Here is an 18598-nt window from a genome sequence, read left to right on the forward strand (position 1 = left end):
GGAGCGCCAAGGTACGGGGCGGGGGGAGGGGAGCGCGACTGAACCCCCTCCGCCGGGCTGCGCCGGGGCCGACTCGGGGAGCAGCGGGTGGGGGGTGAGGACGTGCCGGGACCTGCCGGCATCCGTGTCGGAAGTTACTGAACTGCGAGAGCGAAGGGCAGCGCTGCCGGGGACGCGGCGCAAAGTCCTCGAGTGCGACCTCCGGCACCTGACGGTGCTCAGAGCGAGCAGAACGCGGCTCTCTCTAACTTCTTTTTCTTCTCCGGTTCCAGAAGCCGCAGGGTTCGGTTGGGTGTTGCCAGGTTTTGCGGTTGGTTTACGCACCTCGCTGATTCCGTGGCTTGTTGGCAGGGCTCTGAGTGACGGCTTGGCCGTGCTCTCATTTCCTCCAGGAAGAAAGTTGGCAGCTCCGGGCTTCTTCACCTGTTTGCTGGAGCTTTCTTTTTTCTTTAAGCGAGAAGAAAGCTCTCAGTGCTGCTTGTGCCATTGGTGATGGTGCTGGCTGCTGCGAGGTGCTTGTGTAAAATCAGTTACACCCCTTGTTCAGCTGGCATGTAGGGGTGTCAGCAGGAGCTGTGTTCTGCTGGTGCTCATTTTGTGTGCTGAGTGCAGCAGTTGTGAGGACCGGTAGGCTGCAGGTAGCTCTCAAGCCCGAAGTCCTAGTATCTGGGCTTTTTGTGTCTTTAACACACAGGTACACAGTGGATTTTATGATGTAATTCACTGTCTAAACATTCCGCTTTGAAGAACTTGATTCCTTTCCCTGTGTAATGCAACAGTTCTAGCAAAGACATCATGAAAGTTAAGGTTGCTGAATTAACTCTGGATCTCAACCAGTTTGATTCTACTGTTGGGCTCAGAGACTCTGGAAGCTGTTACAGGTGACATAAAGGATATTTCTCCTCTCTGGGCAGCTGCAGTACAACTTCCTTTTCGTTTTTTCTTTCAGAAAAAGGCTGGAAAACAATTTTCAATTTTGTAATTGCTTTTTTCCTGGCAGCTTACAAATTGCTCCTTACTCCACATACTTGAAAGGGTGTAGGAGATTCTTCCCTTACATTTAAAGCCTTCTTTAGACCTTATCTGGATGGCTTGTTGACTAGAAAGTATTATCACACACCTTTCTGTTCTCTTGAAACATTCTATTACAGCAATTTGTGTTTTAATTCATCAATTGTTTGCAATATTCATTCTTCAGTGCTGTTTCATTCTCAGATCTTGACGTAAGTTTTTTAATCCCGTTGTTTTTAGCAACAGCAGTCATGTGATGGCTAAGGCACAAACATTTTTCTGTTGACTTTGCTGCAGAAACAATTTGTACTGGTAATGTCTTGAAGCGCCCTGCCTTGATGCTTACACCAGTATGACTCAGAGATAAAAAGTGTCCTTGCATTCTTCATTGCATTGTAATGGCTTTCAGTTTCATTTAGAAGAGAATTTCAATTTCCAAGACTAAGGGAAGATAGTAAAATTTGATATACTCCAGAATCTGGAAATATCATGACTGCAGCTTAGAAAGTGGTTTCACTACATTGTAGAGTTTGAAGTACAGTAGACTTAAGAAAAATAATGCTGCCTGACCAGAAAAATAGGGTTGTGCTTTGGCAGCTTCTGAACTCTGGCATGTTTAGATCACAGTATTATAGAGAATTTATTTATTTAACTTCTGGGTGGTGAAAATCACAATCCTTTTTTAATCTATAAAAACAACAACAAATCCTGAACTTTTAGCAATTCTGTCCATGTTTAACACAGAACTGGAGATTTGTGTAATTTTCTCAATATTTTGTCAATATTGTCTACTTTTTCAGAATACCCTGTAATGAGCCCTCATCAAAATACCCTGTTGAAATACCCTGCTGTAGTCAAAAGCTGCCTTGCTGTTAAGAATTTGGCTGTGATTTTTCTTTTTGGTAGTAGATGGTTTTTTTTCTACTCTTAGCTGAAAAATGTGAATGTTCTTTTTGATTAATGAAATCTGTTGCAGTCCAGGCATTGTTCACCTCTTTTTGTTTTTGTCTTGCTTTTTCTTAATTTTTTCTGTAGGTTAGCTTTTGATGGATGCTACTACTTGTGTTGTGTCATGCCTCAGTAATAAATATAGGACAAAGAACATAAAATAAATAGACAAAAATATAAATACTTCTGCTGTTACTCTTTGGGAGTTCTTCAGAAGTGGTCTTTACAAGTCTTCTGCTATGAGTTTACTCTAGTGCAAGGTGCTTCTGATGAAGTGTGTGTTCTCTGACCAAAGAGTGGGTATAACAAAATAAATCTTTCTGACTTGTCTTGTTAAAAGTGAATGCTAAAACTAAAGACTGTGGGAAAGATCAAGACTTATTTTAGATGATTTAGTCTAGTAAAATAAAGAGATTATTTTACTAAAGTTAGTAAGTAATTGAAAACTGCTTCATTTTAGCTGTGTTTTTAATTGAGTGACATAGATACCGTTCTGAAATCCAAAGGAGTTACTCTGTAAATACTGTAAGTAAAGGTTGAGTTTGGTCCAAATATCATAATTGTAACTACTCAGCCTTTCTTAAATTTAAGGCAAAAATGGCAATGCCTTTACTTGTTTGAGGCTGAGTGCTTCCAGATACTAAGAGTTCTGAGAATCAAGAACATTAAGATTTTTTTCAGTGATAAAGTAAATATATGGTGTATTTGGAACCACAGCTTAAATACTCAATTACTATCAGTTTCAAGTGAATTTAGTTATAAAAAATGGAATATCATTAAAAGGTTAGCTTTCTATGAAATCTATTTAAAATCACTTCAGATATGTGTTTTGTATTTGTTATGTAGTTTACTTGGAGTATTTACGTTCTCAAATTTATTGTGCAAACCAGGCTTTATTTTTATTTTGCTTGGACAGGCTGGAGAGTTGGGCAGAGAGGGAACCAGGTGAGGTTTAACAAGAGCAAGAGTAGAGTCTTGCACCTAGGGAAGAATCACCACATGTTAACCACCAGTACAGACTGGGGGATTGACCTCCTGGAGAGGAGCTCTGCAGTGAAGGATGTGGGGGTCCTGATGGGCAACAGGTTGGCCATGAGCCAGCAGTGTGCCCTGGTGGCCAAGAAGGCCAGTGGTGTCCTGGGGTGAGTTAAAAGGGAGATGATCATCCCCCTTTGTTCTGCCTTGCTGAGGCCTCACCTGGAGTACTGTGTCCAGTTCTGGGCTCCCAGGTACAAAAAAGACAGGGATCTCCTGGAAGGAGTCCAGCAGAGGGCCACAGAGATGATAAAGGTCCTGGGCCGCCTCCCATGAGGAAAGGCTGAGCAACTTGAGTCTGTTCAGCCTTGAGAAAAGAAGACTGAGATCAGTGTCTAAATATCTAAGATGTGGGAGGCAAAGGGCTGAGGCCAGACCATTTTAGCAGTGTGTGACAATAAGACAGAGGGAAACGGATACAAACTGGAGCATAGGAAGTTCCACACAAAAGTGCATAAGAACTTCATGGTAAGGGTGACGGAGCACTGGAACGGGCTGCACAGAGAGCGTGTGGAGTCTCCTGAGGAGATCTCGTAGACCCGCCTGGATGCCTACCTGTGCAACCTGCTGTAGGGAGCCTGCTTTGGCAGGGGGTTGGACTAGGTGATCTCTAGAGGTACCTTTTAACCCCTGCAGTTCTGTAACTCTAATGTATTGGTCCATTACTGACTAGTTTTAAATATCAGCTTTTCACAAAATTCACTCCTCTGTCTTTTTCTCCTTCTAGGAGTATATTAAGGGTCTCTGTGAACCTGAACTAGAAGAAAAAGAATACTATCCAAAGGACATGCACTGTATTTTTGTTGGTGCACAGAACATGTTTCTCAACAGTCTTATCCAAGATACCTGTGCTGACATAACCGTACTGGAAATAGGATTGCTTAGTATTAAAGGGGGTGCAGAAGCAGTTGTTATGGCTCAAAGTCAAGTTCAGCAGTTTGTGAAGCTTTTTGAGAATAATGAAAGCTTGTCAAGCGAATATGAATCAGATATTAAAAAGCAATTTAGGCAATTTGTGGAAGCACATGCAGATAAATATACAATGGATTTATTGATTTTGCCTAGCTCGCTAAAAAGAGAACTCCTAACTCTTATGCAAACTGAATGTTGTGAGTCAGGGGGTACTATTATAGATCTTACAGGATCTGGAAGCCCAGCAGAGCTCTTACAGGACAAAACCTCCGAAGTTATTGTTACAAGCAGAGATGGAAAAACAGGGGATGAGGAAGAGAGAAACAATGCTGGGACTCCTGTAACTGAGCTTACAAAGCAAATGGACAACGTGTTTTCTGATGCTCCTGAAAAAAGTTTTGTTCCCATAAATGTTGTGCCTCCATTAGAGGCAATGGCATCTAAAGAAAGACAATCTTGTAAAAGAAGGTTTTCTGATGCTGAGGAAAGTCTCCCTAAAAAGCAGTTCTCTTTGGAAAATGACCAGGAAGTGAATTCTGTCTTGCACAGCGATCCTTCCAAGAGGGATACAGTTATCGATCTGATTTCAGGTAGCTGTGGTGAATTAGATGATCCCAGTTACTGTATAAAAGAAGGTGATGATATCAGTGAGGAAATAGAATATAAGATTCTTGTAAACTTTTTTAGAACAATGGGATATTCACAAAGTATTGTGGAAAAAGTTATTGGTGTTCTAGGACAGTCTGTGGAACCCTTAACATTGCTAGAAGAAATTGAAAAAGAAAACTTAAAGTTTCAAAAAGAAAAAGAATGGTCATCTAAAACGCCTGGAACTACAAATCTTCGTTTAGGAAGTAATGCAAATAGTTCACATAAAGTAGAAGATGAGGATGTTTCTTGCAAGAAAAATCCACTTAAAACCAGTCATACTTCAAATGAGACGAGAACAGAACGTCACAAAATCAGAGAGATCTCAAGTACTCAAGTTGATGCAGAAGGTAAAATGCATGCATCTGTATGCAAACCTGTCTCTCCTGGTAAAAGTTCAGCTATATGCTATAAACAAAGAGATAATTATTGTCCTGGTAAGAATCATAACTCAACATCAAGTGATACAGAAACTGATGGTTTTGTACCTCTCAGTCCTACGCAGGCTGGAGCTCCCAAAGATGTTGATTTTGTAGCCAGAGGGAGCTCAGATGTGCAGTGTACCTCAGCTAAGAGTAAAAATGCAGTTCAGCAAAAATCTGCAGGGTCCTCACCTGTGCAGAATAGTCATTCTGTTGTAGAGGACCAGTTAGGACACTGCAGCTCTTATCAAGTGAGATCTCCCAACCAACACGCTTCTCAAATGTCGAATTTTGAAAATCCTACCCAAGCCCATGTATCGTCTTCAGAGATAAATTCTACAAATCCTGACAGAGAGATGGACAGATCATACAGACGTCATATTGATCCATCAATTACTGGTGTCCAAAGATTTCTGGAATCTCTCAAAAAGCCATACAGACTGGAGTTGAAAAATGAACCTGGGAAACCACATTTAAAACATATCATTATTGATGGAAGCAATGTTGCCATTTCGTAAGTACTGTTCTTGCTATCTCTTTATTAAACGTTCAGTAAACTTTCACATGAAGTTGGGACGATGAAGTTGCTTTAGTATGTATAAAATTTCTGGTAGCTAGCTTTTTGGTGATCAATATGTATTGAGCTGTGCTTTTCAGACAGTAGTAGTGGCTACACTGATAAGTTAGGGTAAGGTTTAATAATGAAAGATTATGTGCAAGTGACAGCCAGTTTAATTTCAAACATAGCAGTTTTGATAGTTTTCATTCTCCATTTAGTAACTGTTCATGTTTATGACAGCCTTAAGTTACTATTCACAAGATTTTAGCTGATTCTGTATATGACTTTTATACCAGTTTACAAATCTAACTAACGTAGTTATGATTTACTATATCATAAAAACAATTAATATAGAATTTACTTTTAAAGGAAAAAAAAAGAGTAAATAGTTTAAAGTTGACCATGTGGAAAAAGGAAGGTCTTTGGCTTTGATTTGAATTGGTAGGTGATTATTATTTATTCTTGGAAAGATTTGCTCTAAAGCCCTTTAAGATTAAACTTTCTTGCTTTGGTAGAACTTTCAGTAATTTCTAAAACAGCTCAGATTTATGAAATCCAAATATTAATATCTGAAAAAAAAAAATTAACAGGATAGTTGATGGAATCTAAAACCAAATGTACTTTAGTTGGTAGATGAGCTCCTTCTTGATAACAAGAGTTTACAAAATGAAAATTGAATTCTACAATATTTTGGCAACTGTCAAGCTTTGATGACGTGTGCCATTTTAAAGCAACGTACTTGGAATTATCATTGTTCATCTCAGTATTTAAAGCCTCAGATCTCAGTATTTAAAGCCTCAGTCAGAAGTAATTTCAGTGAGAGCTCTGTTAACAAAAGTTGACTTGCTTTTGCAGGCAACTAAGAGAAAAGTGAAGTTACCTTCAGCTTAAGAGTAAAGTGGGTTTTCTTGTTTGCTTGCAGCCTTGCTGCCACAACAATAAAAAGCTGACTTGAGAGATTGGAAACCCAAAAGAGCCTTTTATCAGTCTTAACTAGTTAAGTCTAGGATAATAATTCTTGAATGGGGTACTGTATATGAGTAGGTGGCAATAGTATCAGTGATTCACAAATTCTATAAGATACACTTTTCTGCTGAGAAATTGTATCTGAATGGTCAAGATAAGTCATCTACTTCCAGGCAGTAGATGCAAGAGACTTCCCTAGAGTTGGAACATACAATCATAACCTGATGATTCCTTTTGTGATGTCTTGGTATTTGTTGATAACTTCTGTAGAGTGCCAAATAATAACCCTGAAGTACCTAGTTATATAGTTCATCAACTTCATCAACTTCTGGTGGTCGACTCCAAACTCTGCATCATTCATAGTAGGCAATTGTTGATTTTTAACGAGAGTCACTTAACTGAGTTGTAGAAAACAAGTAATGAGCATCTTAATTTCTAAAGGATTGCCACTACAGTGTTTTGAAGGCATGTTTTTGAAGACATTTTATTATTTTGTTTGAAAATCGTAACTCAGGTTGTTGAAAAGGAAAAGGAGGCCCTACCATCTCATATTATCATTGAATTTATCAGTTAATCTTGGGCAACTAGTTAAACTGTTTTATACTGGGATTGTTTTTGGATACATAGCATGCTGATGGTCTTATGTATAATTTTCTGAAACAATTTTTGTTAGCCTCTTTTTAAAGGTAAATGTACTTCTAATTACCCAGGTATTGTACTAATGAAAGCTAAAGAAGACTGAACTACATTAAATTGCAGGTGATAATTCTGTTCTCTTTCTGTGCTGAAGACATTTTTTTCATTATAATATTTTTCATCTGTAATATCTATCTAGCTTTTATTTTGCTGAGGCCGTAGGTATATTTTCCTACTTCTGTTTTGTTGCATTAATAGTAGTAAAACTCTATTGAATTTAATCTTATCTTTTTCTTCCCATTCCTCCTCCTCTCAAGTCATGGATTAAGGAAGTTCTTCTCCTGTCGAGGAATTGCAATAGCTGTTGACTACTTTTGGAAACGTGGCCACAGAAATATTACTGTGTTTGTTCCACAGTGGAGAACAAGACGTGATCCTTCCATTACAGGTGTGGCAAATAGTTTCCTAATGTTTTCTTAATTTAAATTGTAAATAATTATTTGGGTACTCCTATGAAAATGCAGAACAAATATTTCATAAAACAAAGGAAGGAACACTTGTGCTAAGCACGAATAATTTGTTTTCAACATACATTGTGAGATACTCTGATATTCTGTATAGACTTGCTGATAAGCCATAGATGGAGACTTTTTTTTGCAATTTTGTTTCTTTGCTCTTTAATTTCTGGTTTCAGCCTTTTCTCCCTCTGCTTATATGTTAATAACTCTTCAGCTATCAGTATGCTACTTCTGTAAATTAATAGATACAAAAATAACCTATCTTCTCTGCTATTTATATATATAATATATATATCTTTGTGTGTGTATATATATTTTAATTGTCAAATCCATACATAGCTTGGAGGAAAGCTTTTATTTTTATTGAACAGTTGTTTCATCCTTTAACAGAGCAGGATTTCTTAACACAGCTGGAAGATGTTGGAATATTGTCTTTAACTCCTTCAAGGATGGTGTTGGGAGCAAGGATTGCTTCTCATGATGACAGGTATGGAATCCGCATAGTTGTTAAAAACATTTTACACCTGATTGTGCTTAGTCTTTCACTATCAGTACTATTATCTAGTTGTTCAGCATGTCTTGACAGAGTGCTATGTGTTCAGCTTTAGACTGACTTTCACATATTATATTGTAACAGTAACATGAAATAAATCGTGTTCTTGTACATGCTGCGTTGAATTAATTTTGGACAATTTTCTTGGCAAAATTTTAAGTGAATCTGTTTCAAATGTCATTACTTGCATTGAGGGGGAAAACGAATGTTTTACTAAGGTTTTTTTATGCTTTCCTGATCGTTGATTTATCCCTAAGTGATCTTGTAAGTCTGGGGAGCACTAGCACGAACTAGCTACTTATCCATTTCGTTCTTTTCCTTCTTAATGTCATTGTGGCATATAGACACAGTTATGTACTTGTGCTGGTATATTTGTAACACTGCTTGGGCTGCTAAATTTGTAAGTTAATTTGAGAACCAAAATTATGCTTCCAAATGTGGGGATCGTTTTGCAATGGACAACACAGTACTAAGTTTTTGGTGGATGGAGTGGAGTGCGCTAGTGCTTTTTTGTTTTACCAAATCCTCCTAGTCAGAAGAACATAGTAGTAAAGGTTTCTTCTACATCCAGCTTACCAAATTATGCTTGGATGAGCTATTTCTATCTTTGTCAGACAGCTAGTGCAGTTTAGTTCTAATAATAATTTGTACTTTTCTGACTGTGGAATTGTCAAGTTCTCTGCATCATGGGCATGTCTATTTTGTTGCATCATACAGTCATGTACCTGGCTGCAAATTTGATATGCAAAATATAAATGAAGTGCTCTGTAATTTCATATACTTTTTAAAATGTCAAACTCCAGTTTCTTTAGTAATAATGTAGAAAAAATGTGTAATATTTTATAATTTTGTAGGAGAGATCAAGTTGGAGTAGTTTACATAATAATATTTTACATATAGGCAGCTTGTATATGTAATGTTATATAGGTGCAGTAATTTTAAGATTACTGTGGAAGTGAGTGTTGCATTAACATTTGCACTTTGTTTGAAATGTCTCATTTTCCATCTTTAAAAAGTACCAACCATTGTGTCTTTGCTAAAGTCATCTCTGTGCAGTGTTTCAACTAGCAAAAAGCTTATTTTCAAATAGGTAAATACAGTGGAATTTTCTAAATTAGTGTCATAACTTGTTTAACAAAATGGTAGCCACAGTTTTTGTTGACAAAGCAAACTAAGTAATGTGCAAAACACTGTATTGCAGAACATATTAATATTAAGCAGAAAGGTATATCTGAATAAGTTGGGTTTGAATCCATAATAAATACTGTTCTTTTTTTTAAAAAAAAAAGCCACTTATGTCTACAAATATTTCAGAATCCATTAATTCTGTGTTTGGAAGGTTTTATGCTTTCATGTCGGTATTTTTGTCTTCAGGTGGGGGAAAAAAGCCTCCCATAAAAATTATGTGCAGCAAATAATGAATGCTGCCTAAAACTGTATTTTTTTTAAAGTTAATAATGGGTCAAAAATAATTTTCCTGTGTTTAAATTTCTTCCTGTAAATAAATTACTTTTGGATGTTAAGAATATTTAGTTTTCTAGGTCTTTGAACAATTTTCAGCAAAGAGGACTACTATAACTGTCTTTGAAATGAATGTTACAGATTTTTATTACATCTTGCTGATAAAACTGGAGGTGTTATTGTGACTAACGATAACTTCAGAGAATTTGTGACAGAATCATTTGCCTGGAGAGAAATTATTCAGAAAAGGTAATTACTTAGATTTCTATAAAGCCTTGTAAGATGTTTGTCCTTAAAGTTGCAGGCACCCTAATAAAAAAAGTTTTAAATAATAATTACATGAAGGTAACCTATGATGCAATTCTTTTAGAGCACAAAAGTTACTATTAGTATCACCCCTTTGATTTGTGACCTTCTAATTGTGTGTTGAGTAGCCTGATATCCCTGTTATTCACAGATCTTCTAATGCGTGTCTGTTAATTGCTCATCTAAGTAGAAGCTCCTCTGTGGCAGCCAAGCTGTGCTTCCGAAGTTTAAGTGTTACATTCTGCTAAGAGTACACACTTAGCAAGCCGTTCTCAGTCTTTTTGTCAGTTCATTTCTTCAAGGAGATACAGTGGCTGATGCAGACACAGTGTCACTGTTAAAGTTTCAGAATTACTCACTCTGCTCTGCAGTACAGCAAATAGATGTAGCTAAGCAAAATAATGAATGTTATCCCTGTAGCTGTTTCCATACATCTGTTGAGCATCCTGTAGGGCTAGAAGAGTTCACTTAGCTGTCAAGTATCCCTGTTTCAATTTGTGGATTCTCTATAGGTCATAGTTTCTCTTGTGCAAACCAGTTTCTTTCTTTTTCTGATCTCCATTTTTTTCTTCCAGTTAAATCAGGTCCTCTTAATAGGACGGTACATTCTTCTGTTCAGTTTTGACCAAGTTGCTTGTTAATCCCTCAGTCTTTGACATCCTCTGAGCAAACACTTGCTGCAGTGATTGGGTTCTGTATACATACATTAAAATAATTGAAAACTGACTTGGGTTCACATGGATATTTTCACTCTTTCTTAAGTGAGTTTTACAGAAGTCAGGTTCTGTTCTCATACAGTACTTCAGTAAGAATAATTAATGTCATTCTTAGTCTGTTTCTGTGTTTTTTCTTTATTTAAGATCATGTGTTAACATCTGCTGTTAGTCTGCTGTTAGTTTTACTTCTGGGGAAATTCCACTATACCAAATCTCTTCACAGACAAATTTTAGTTGATTGAGTTTCCCTGAAGGCAGATTTTCCACCAGCCCAAAATAATTCCAGAAAAAAAAAGCGTTTGTGTTTCAACCATAAGCATCTAAAAATGTTTGCTAGTTGTGTGGCTTTCTGATAACATAAGCACTAATTGCTTTGTGTTTCAAGATCCTTACAAAGTAGGGGAGTTTGAACAACCAGAAAATCTTCTATAATCATCTGGAAAATTCCACACTGGTCTCTGTTTAAAAAAAAAATGCAGTCACCTGACATATGCTGTTTGTAAAAGGAAAAAAAAACTCAACCACCTCAGTGTTTTGCAGTGCAAATAAGAACAGTGTACATACACACTCCCTTAAAGTTACTTTGACAATGATTGCTGGCTGCAATTAAAATGGGTATTCACTAGATGAGCTCTAGTAACTCCTGATGTTGAATGGAGTGTTTGTTCCAGGCATATACTCTTTTATGGAGATAAACGGTGGGAAGGGGAGAATACATTGTTAGTAAAGAATAATGGAAGAACTCTCTTGCAGGTTGCTCCAGTACACTTTTGCTGGGGACATTTTTATGGTTCCCGATGATCCCTTGGGAAGAAATGGACCTAGATTAGATGACTTTCTTCAAAGTGAAGGCTGTTCTAGGTATAATTTCTGTTTTCACTTCTGTTTGAGATAGTTATGATTTCAGATGGGAAATGAACTGTTTGTGGCTCACTTGAACATTTCTGTAGAGCAATATAGTAAGGGTACAGTAGAATCAGACAAGAATACTAGCAGGTAGTAGCTTAAAAACATGGGTATTTTTTCCTGTTACTGCAGACTGTTCAGAAAGTGCTGGTGACATTTGCATCAACATCTCTCTCACAACTGAAATAAGATAAATGCCTCAAATGACTTCCTCTGGGGTTTCACTGTGGTTGTTTTCATACAAAGGTAGTGCAAACTGTATGTCATTATTGCACAAACCTACTGGTAGTTGAGATATACGGTAGTCTGTCCTTCCAATTACAGTGCTGGTATCCAAAATACACTTGCTCATTAACACTTGAACAATAGTTACCACAAAAGAAACACTAAATTCATATCTTTTGTCATGGGAGAGACATTTCATTTCACAAGTGGTTATGGTACTGTTAAACTGTTTTGGAGGGGTGTTGCTATTTAAATGCATTTGTACTTGATTTATAATGTTTAATATTAATAAGCTTATGTTGTTATGTTGTTATGATTGTACTCTTTAAATATGCATGTATTTCAGAAGGATGAATTTGCTGTGCATTATGTGCCAATATTTGAAAATGGATTTGTTCTTTTAAACTAGAATTAGGCTTTCTCTTCCTTTTTTTCACCAGCCCAACAATTATAAATGGATTAATGTATAACTTAAAATAGAGCTTTGTAATTTTATACAGTTTCCCTTGGTAGCAGGAGAACAAACTGTAATGTGAGTTCTAGTTCATATTTCTGTGTTATGTGCTGGCACGTGAAGTGGAATTGGCTCTGAATTGATAGCAGTTTTGAGTAGCATCAACTTCTCAAATAGTCTGAAATGAAATATCAATAATTAAGATAGAATACTCAGATCTTAAAATTGCTGAAAAACTTCATTGTCCCATTAAAAATATAAGGCCATGTTTTTTAATTCCACAATCTAAAATGTGGACACGAATAGATGAAGAATGATCTCATGGAGCGGCTGAAGTGTCTCCCGTCTGTCTGCATTTTCACATTCTGAATCAGTATATATGTGTTAAACACATCTTTTAATACACTTAAATCAATGACATTTCTGTGGATATTTCCAGTAAATGAGCTTTGACTGTTGCTATACTCTGCCAGGTAGGTGTCATAGTGCTCACGGTATATTGGAACAGGTCCTAGGTAATGTTGTTTAATACTGTTAGTCATGCCAGATTCAAGCTGAAAAATGTTATACTCACAGTTTTGTTTCACTTTGGAATCAAATGATTCATATTTTTTCAGTCAGTAACTGAGCAATCAGTGAAGTACAGGAGTTGTAGGCTTTCTTCTTCTCTGTGGCTGTACAGAGACAGTGTTCGCTCTATCTCAATTTAATGAATTTTCATTTTATTCCATAGAAATTTTCTGTCAGCACAAAAAACTTTACAGAGCAGAGAGCAATATTCTTCTGAGACACCTTTCTTCATGCACGTTACCAATCCAACCAGCAGCAGTCAACAGCCTAAAAATCGAGCATATGGTGATCGTTCAGCAGCATGGCTTCCATTGGATACAAATATGAAGGCTTGTCTGTCAATTCCACCACAAAGATCTGCCTCAGAAACAGTACGATTAAGAGAAGCCCTGATAAAAATATTTCCTGATTATGAGCAAAGACAGAAGATTGATAAAATATTAGCTGATCATCCATTCATGAGAGATCTTAATGCACTATCTGCCATGGTGCTTGACTGAAGATTATACAGGGTTTTTATATCACAACTGATCAGACTAAATGTCAGTATGAGTAAGAATGTTGCTCTGTCATGTTACTTTGTGAATATTCAGAACCTAATTTTATTTGTATAAACAATGTTTTTATGTATGTCCTGTTGCTAATAGATGCCAGTTTTTGGTAAATTAAAAACTGCTGCTACTACAGATCTGTGTAATATTTTCTATGAAAAATCTTCCACTTCACTTTAATTGCTTATTAAAGCAGTAATGGTTCTAAAGAACTGATGTCATTTTAAATAACATGTTAGTATGTTCTAGAAAACAAAAGCACTTATGTGCTTCTCGTACCTACTTCACTGAAAACCTTCCAAATATTTCTTGGTGAAAATACAAACAGGCATTTTATTATTTTCAGATACAGGGACTGCTGTATAATGTTTATGTGCTTTCCTTAGGTCTTCATCATATATTTTGGAAGTAATGTATACTCCTAAGGGTCTGTGAACAACTGATGACCACTGTGTGGAAGCTGTATTGGAGTCTGGTGTACTGTTGCAATACTATCACAAGATGGCATTATGCACCTGTTGGTTTCTAGTGATCAAGAGCCAAGATTTCTGACCATATTCAGATGTGCTAGTTCTTATATAAAGAGTAAATGCAAAGCAGACAACAGTAAGTGTTGCTATGGATAATACTAAATATTGTATGAATAAATTCTGGATACTAAACAGACTCGCAGGTAATATTACAGGTGACTAGTAAGTTCTGTGTACACGGCCAAGATGGAGGCCAAAGAGTGCACAAACAAAAAAAGCCTTTTGCCTGTTCATCCAGACTGTGGGTTATATTGTAAGAGCAGTTAAAAGTAAGATTCCAGCAAGAATGTGTAAAATCACAACTCTCATCAATAGAAGGTGCTTTTAGTGCTTTAAAATTTCTGTGATGCATGTGTTGCTCTTAAAATACTAATTGATACTAATCAGTATGCCTCTGGAATAATTTAAGTACCTGTGGTGTTTTGTTTATCTTTGCCCTGCCTGTTTTAAACAAGAATCCTGCAATAGGCTATTAACAAAACATGATGCTGTTTATATAGGAATTACATGCTGTGCCTTGTGCAAAGCTAGTACACTGCATTTAAACCTGTTCTGGGATCTGGCCCAAAAGTAAGGTAGCAGGAAAGTTGAATGTAGTTTCCAGAAACTGGCAAGTAGGACCAGGAGCAAAGTGAAGATTACAATGTCTGTGTACACACTTAAGTCTTCATGCTTTCCTTTAAATATATTTTCTTTTGTGCTTTTTTTTCTTTCTTGTGACTGAAAGCATGAGGTATGGAGCCCATGCTAAACTTCTGGCATGCTGAGCCTTATCTTGAAGAGTAGGAATATTGGTTTTCCCTGGACTTTGAAATCACTGCTTTAGAAGCCAGATCTACTGATGAACTAAGGAAATAGGTGTTGGAAGTTTCTCACAGTTGTCTCAGATGACCTCTTCATATGCATTGTGAGCTCAGAAATAGAAGGCTCTCTCAATAGGAGCTGCAGCAAGAGCAAAACTAAAATATATTAGGAGCAGTTATTGACATACTCAAAAAAGGAACAAAGTGAGAAGGAAGAAATTGCTCGAATGTGGTTATGCATCCAAATAGACTGTGCTTTTTTTTCCTTCATACTTGAGTGGACAATTCATAGGTCTGGCCAAGTGAGCGAAGTTATCTTAACTGCACAACTTTCCAAAAGAAGTAATGCTCAACTAATAAATCCTGTGTGATCAGCAATGTCTGTCTTCACAAAGTCTTAGGTCTTTAAAGCCTGTCATCACTGATGTGAGAGGGTGTTTTAATGAGCTGTAGGGAAGTAAGTTGCAATCAGTCGAGCATTTCCACTTAAGTGGGATGGGATCCTGAGGAGGAAAATGATGCTGAATTTGATAATTCTGCTTAGCATTGCATCACAGTGAGATGGAGAAACTTTTGATCAGCTTCTAAGAAGCTCTTCTAGAAGTGTTGTGCTTTAACCTGTGTGGTAGCTGAGCACCACACAGTTGTTTGCATGCTCTCCCCCTTCCAAGTGAGATGGGGAGAAAATTATTTTTAAAAAAAAAGTAGAACTCAAGGGTTGAGATAAAAATTAAAAGGAAGAGGAGAAAATGATATTCGTTAATAATTATGTCTGTAGCAGATGCACAAGCGATTACCACCCACCAACAAATTAGCAGCTGGTCCCTGAGCAGCAGCAGGTCATCCAATCTAACTCCCCCAGTTTTTCAAACTTTCGTTCTGCAAGATATCAGCAGGAGTAGAGAAAACTGAAACATCCTTGACTGTACAGCTCTGCTCAGCAACAATTAGAAACATCAGTGCTATCAACAGTCTTTTTCTCCTAAAACCAAAACAGCATCATACCAGGCACTGTGGAGAAAAGCAACTCTGCCCCAACTGAAGCTAAATAAGGAAAATTAGAAAAATAAGCCAAGACCAGTACAGACTACTCTATATCTTCTTTGCTCAGCAGTATACTCAAAACTGAAATGAATCATGTAGAGCAGAAGTGCAGGTAAAGAAATACAGTTTTATTTTCAACTCTCACAAGGAGTGAAGAAGATAAGAGTATGACCCTGCAGGGGCAGCCAAAGATAGGTACCATGTTGACTACATCCAGTAAGGGAGATAGGGAAGAGTAAACTCCTCACTAGCTAGCGGTGGATTGAAGGGCTACATTAATACCCGTAAATGTTAATGTGCTGCTCTTTTCTGAGCTAAACATCCAATTTGAAAAGAATTAAAGAGGAATGTAGTGTCAAGTGCTCAACAGAGTAGTAGTTGATTACTTTTGCATGATGTAAGAAGCATAGCTGGGAATAGTAGCTCTAAAACCTGTCATCTAACTGCTTTTTCCCAGGAGCACAGACTAGACAAATTAACTGATTTCTGTGGCATTTATGGATATTAAAGCAAGCTGTCTAAACTGTGAAATTGAATTGTTCCTGTGAAATGAGTCCCAGTGAGACCACAGGTTGTTTTCTATTTTATTTTGGTTTGTTAGGTTCTGTTCTGCCTTCAGGTTTGAGTTTTAGGCACTAGCTCCGACCATTGTCACTATGGTCTCAATTTTCCTTGAAGAAAGTGGATAGAGCTTTTGCAGTGCTATGTCTATGGTAGAAGAACACTTGATTGCATTTCCTCTATGTTTTGAACAAAATCATCACTGTGTTTCTGTTTTGTTTTCACTTGTTCCTGATTCCCTACTAGCTTACTTGCTGTATGAACAGCCGTAAAATCCTCTCTCAGTGCACAACAGATCTGGACTGCATGAAGAAGAGCAGCTGAGAAAGCCTTGTTGGAACCACCATCATTAAAAGCTCATCAAAACAATTATTTTTTTTTTAGGATTTTTAATGGCAAAAAAAAAATACTGCTTTTCTATGCATGAAAGTTTGTCTGCAATGCTCCTTTATTTAGTGTATAAAATTCTTAGAATTCATGTGGATGTTCAGTTAAATCATTCTCACTTGTCAAAGAGAGACGCTGTGGCACAAGGAAGACCTGACTTACCTCACACCGAATGCTCCTGAGGGCCTTACCACAGTAACAGCTTGCTCTGTCCATCCTCCTCATCCCACCACGGTATCTGTTTTGGATACCGTGCAGTGCTGACATGAGGGCTCTTCCTCAGTTGGCTCTGGTATCACTGCTGCTGGCTCCAAGGCAGCCCTGTTGCTGTGCAGCCTCAAAGGGTGTCCGTCTTGTTTCACTTCAGGTGAGCTGTTGTGAGGAGGACAGGAAAAAGGAGGTGAGGAAGCAGAAAGGAAGGCTGATATTCTGCTTAGCAGAAGGCTTTGCAAGCTTGTGTATCAATCTGGGCTGCAGAAGGTAAATGTGACGCAGATGAGAGATTGGTAGGTAACTGGCAGGGGATGGTGGAGCACAAGGCACCCCCCTCAGCACTGCAATAGGTGTATGTTTTAAATGAGCTTACATCTCACCATTCTGTCTGCACTGATGGCCCCAACAGGGTGTCATCATGTCAGTACTAAGCTGAAGTGGTAAGCTGCAGGTATGCTGCTACGCTGAGCAGCCTACACACAAAGCAAGGGATGTCAGAGGGGTCAGAACTCTTCTGTTTTTACAGAATGCACTTCCTGTTATGTCTATGATTTAATACTGTGTAAACACTGTAGAAATCTGTTGAAGGAGATGGGATTCAGTATTTTTTACATCCCCATGCGGAAAGACCTCTGTTGGTATAAATTACTTTGCCACAACTGAAAGCTGAGATCTGGGGGTTTGTTTTTCTTGTCCTGAGTGATTGAGCTACGCCTGAAAAATGTTAAGTATTGTGTTCTTATTCCAAAATAAATATTCATGTTTGGACTTAATCAAGAATAGATGAATCACTTCAAAGTCACAGTTACTTACTCAAGTGTAGACAGAACCCCAATGTGGTCTGGGGACTTTGTTTGTGCTTGGTTTTAAAGGGAAATGGCTTCTCTATTTGTTATGTTTGGACTGGTGTTAACTATAGGCCCCCTAAATCATCTAGAGCTGTGTTCATGTCTGAGCACAGTTCTTTCACTCGTGTATCCTGGCCTCATACATTTTTATTTTTAGGTGCCAATGTGAGAATATGTGTATATTGCAATCTTCATCTCTTTCTCTAAATTCTGTTCTTAAAGCACACATTATGCTATTCAACCTTTACTGAAGGAAACATAACAACACAGCTGCACTTAATCAAATTACATACAAGTTCTACATTTCAGTGTCACTCTAGCTCTACTGGCTGTTCCTGGTTTACAGTCCATAGAGACACACATGACTTCCCAGCACTTCCGCAGGATAGAACCAAAATGGAAATGTTTTGATAATGGTCACATTTTTCTCCCTTTCTGCACTAATTAAAAAAAAATAATAATTAGAAACATTGTTTTGAATGGCAAATACCAGGAACTATTTCCTATGAATGAGCGGTGCAAAGTTATCCTCTTCCATCCCTTAATATTTTATAGAATCATCTTCAGGATAAACTCTTCAAACTCTGACTTCTGGTTATGGGTATGAGATTTGTGCTAAATTCAAGAGTTAACTGTCAAAAGAAGTTTGTTCTCTACATTTTAAGATTGACTTTGTGTAATATAGGTGGTCTTATTCACATTGTAAGAAAAGCTACAAATAAGTCCTAGTATTCAGTGCTGGTGGTGCTTTTCCTTTTTCTGTCAGTGCCATATTAGGGCAGTCAGGTTTTTGGAAGAGCATTTCTGAACTGCCC

The 18598-nt window shown here is 37.5% G+C and overlaps 1 protein-coding gene across 1 annotated transcript in view; it reads left to right on the forward strand.

The window, feature by feature from the left end:
* Positions 1-18238, forward strand: part of N4BP1 (NEDD4 binding protein 1) — a 38912-nt gene extending 20674 nt beyond the window's left edge. Inside the window, exons 2-8 of the mRNA XM_019619679.1 lie at positions 5-11; positions 3722-5490; positions 7455-7585; positions 8046-8142; positions 9811-9918; positions 11445-11552; positions 13010-18238. Coding sequence (XP_019475224.1) covers positions 5-11; positions 3722-5490; positions 7455-7585; positions 8046-8142; positions 9811-9918; positions 11445-11552; positions 13010-13346 — 2557 coding nt within the window. The 3' untranslated portion in view covers positions 13347-18238. The remainder of the gene's footprint in view (positions 1-4; positions 12-3721; positions 5491-7454; positions 7586-8045; positions 8143-9810; positions 9919-11444; positions 11553-13009) is intronic.
* The last annotated feature ends 360 nt before the right edge of the window (positions 18239-18598 follow it).

Source organism: Meleagris gallopavo, chromosome 13, assembly GCF_000146605.3.
Source record: "Meleagris gallopavo isolate NT-WF06-2002-E0010 breed Aviagen turkey brand Nicholas breeding stock chromosome 13, Turkey_5.1, whole genome shotgun sequence".
Taxonomy (NCBI): domain Eukaryota; kingdom Metazoa; phylum Chordata; class Aves; order Galliformes; family Phasianidae; genus Meleagris; species Meleagris gallopavo.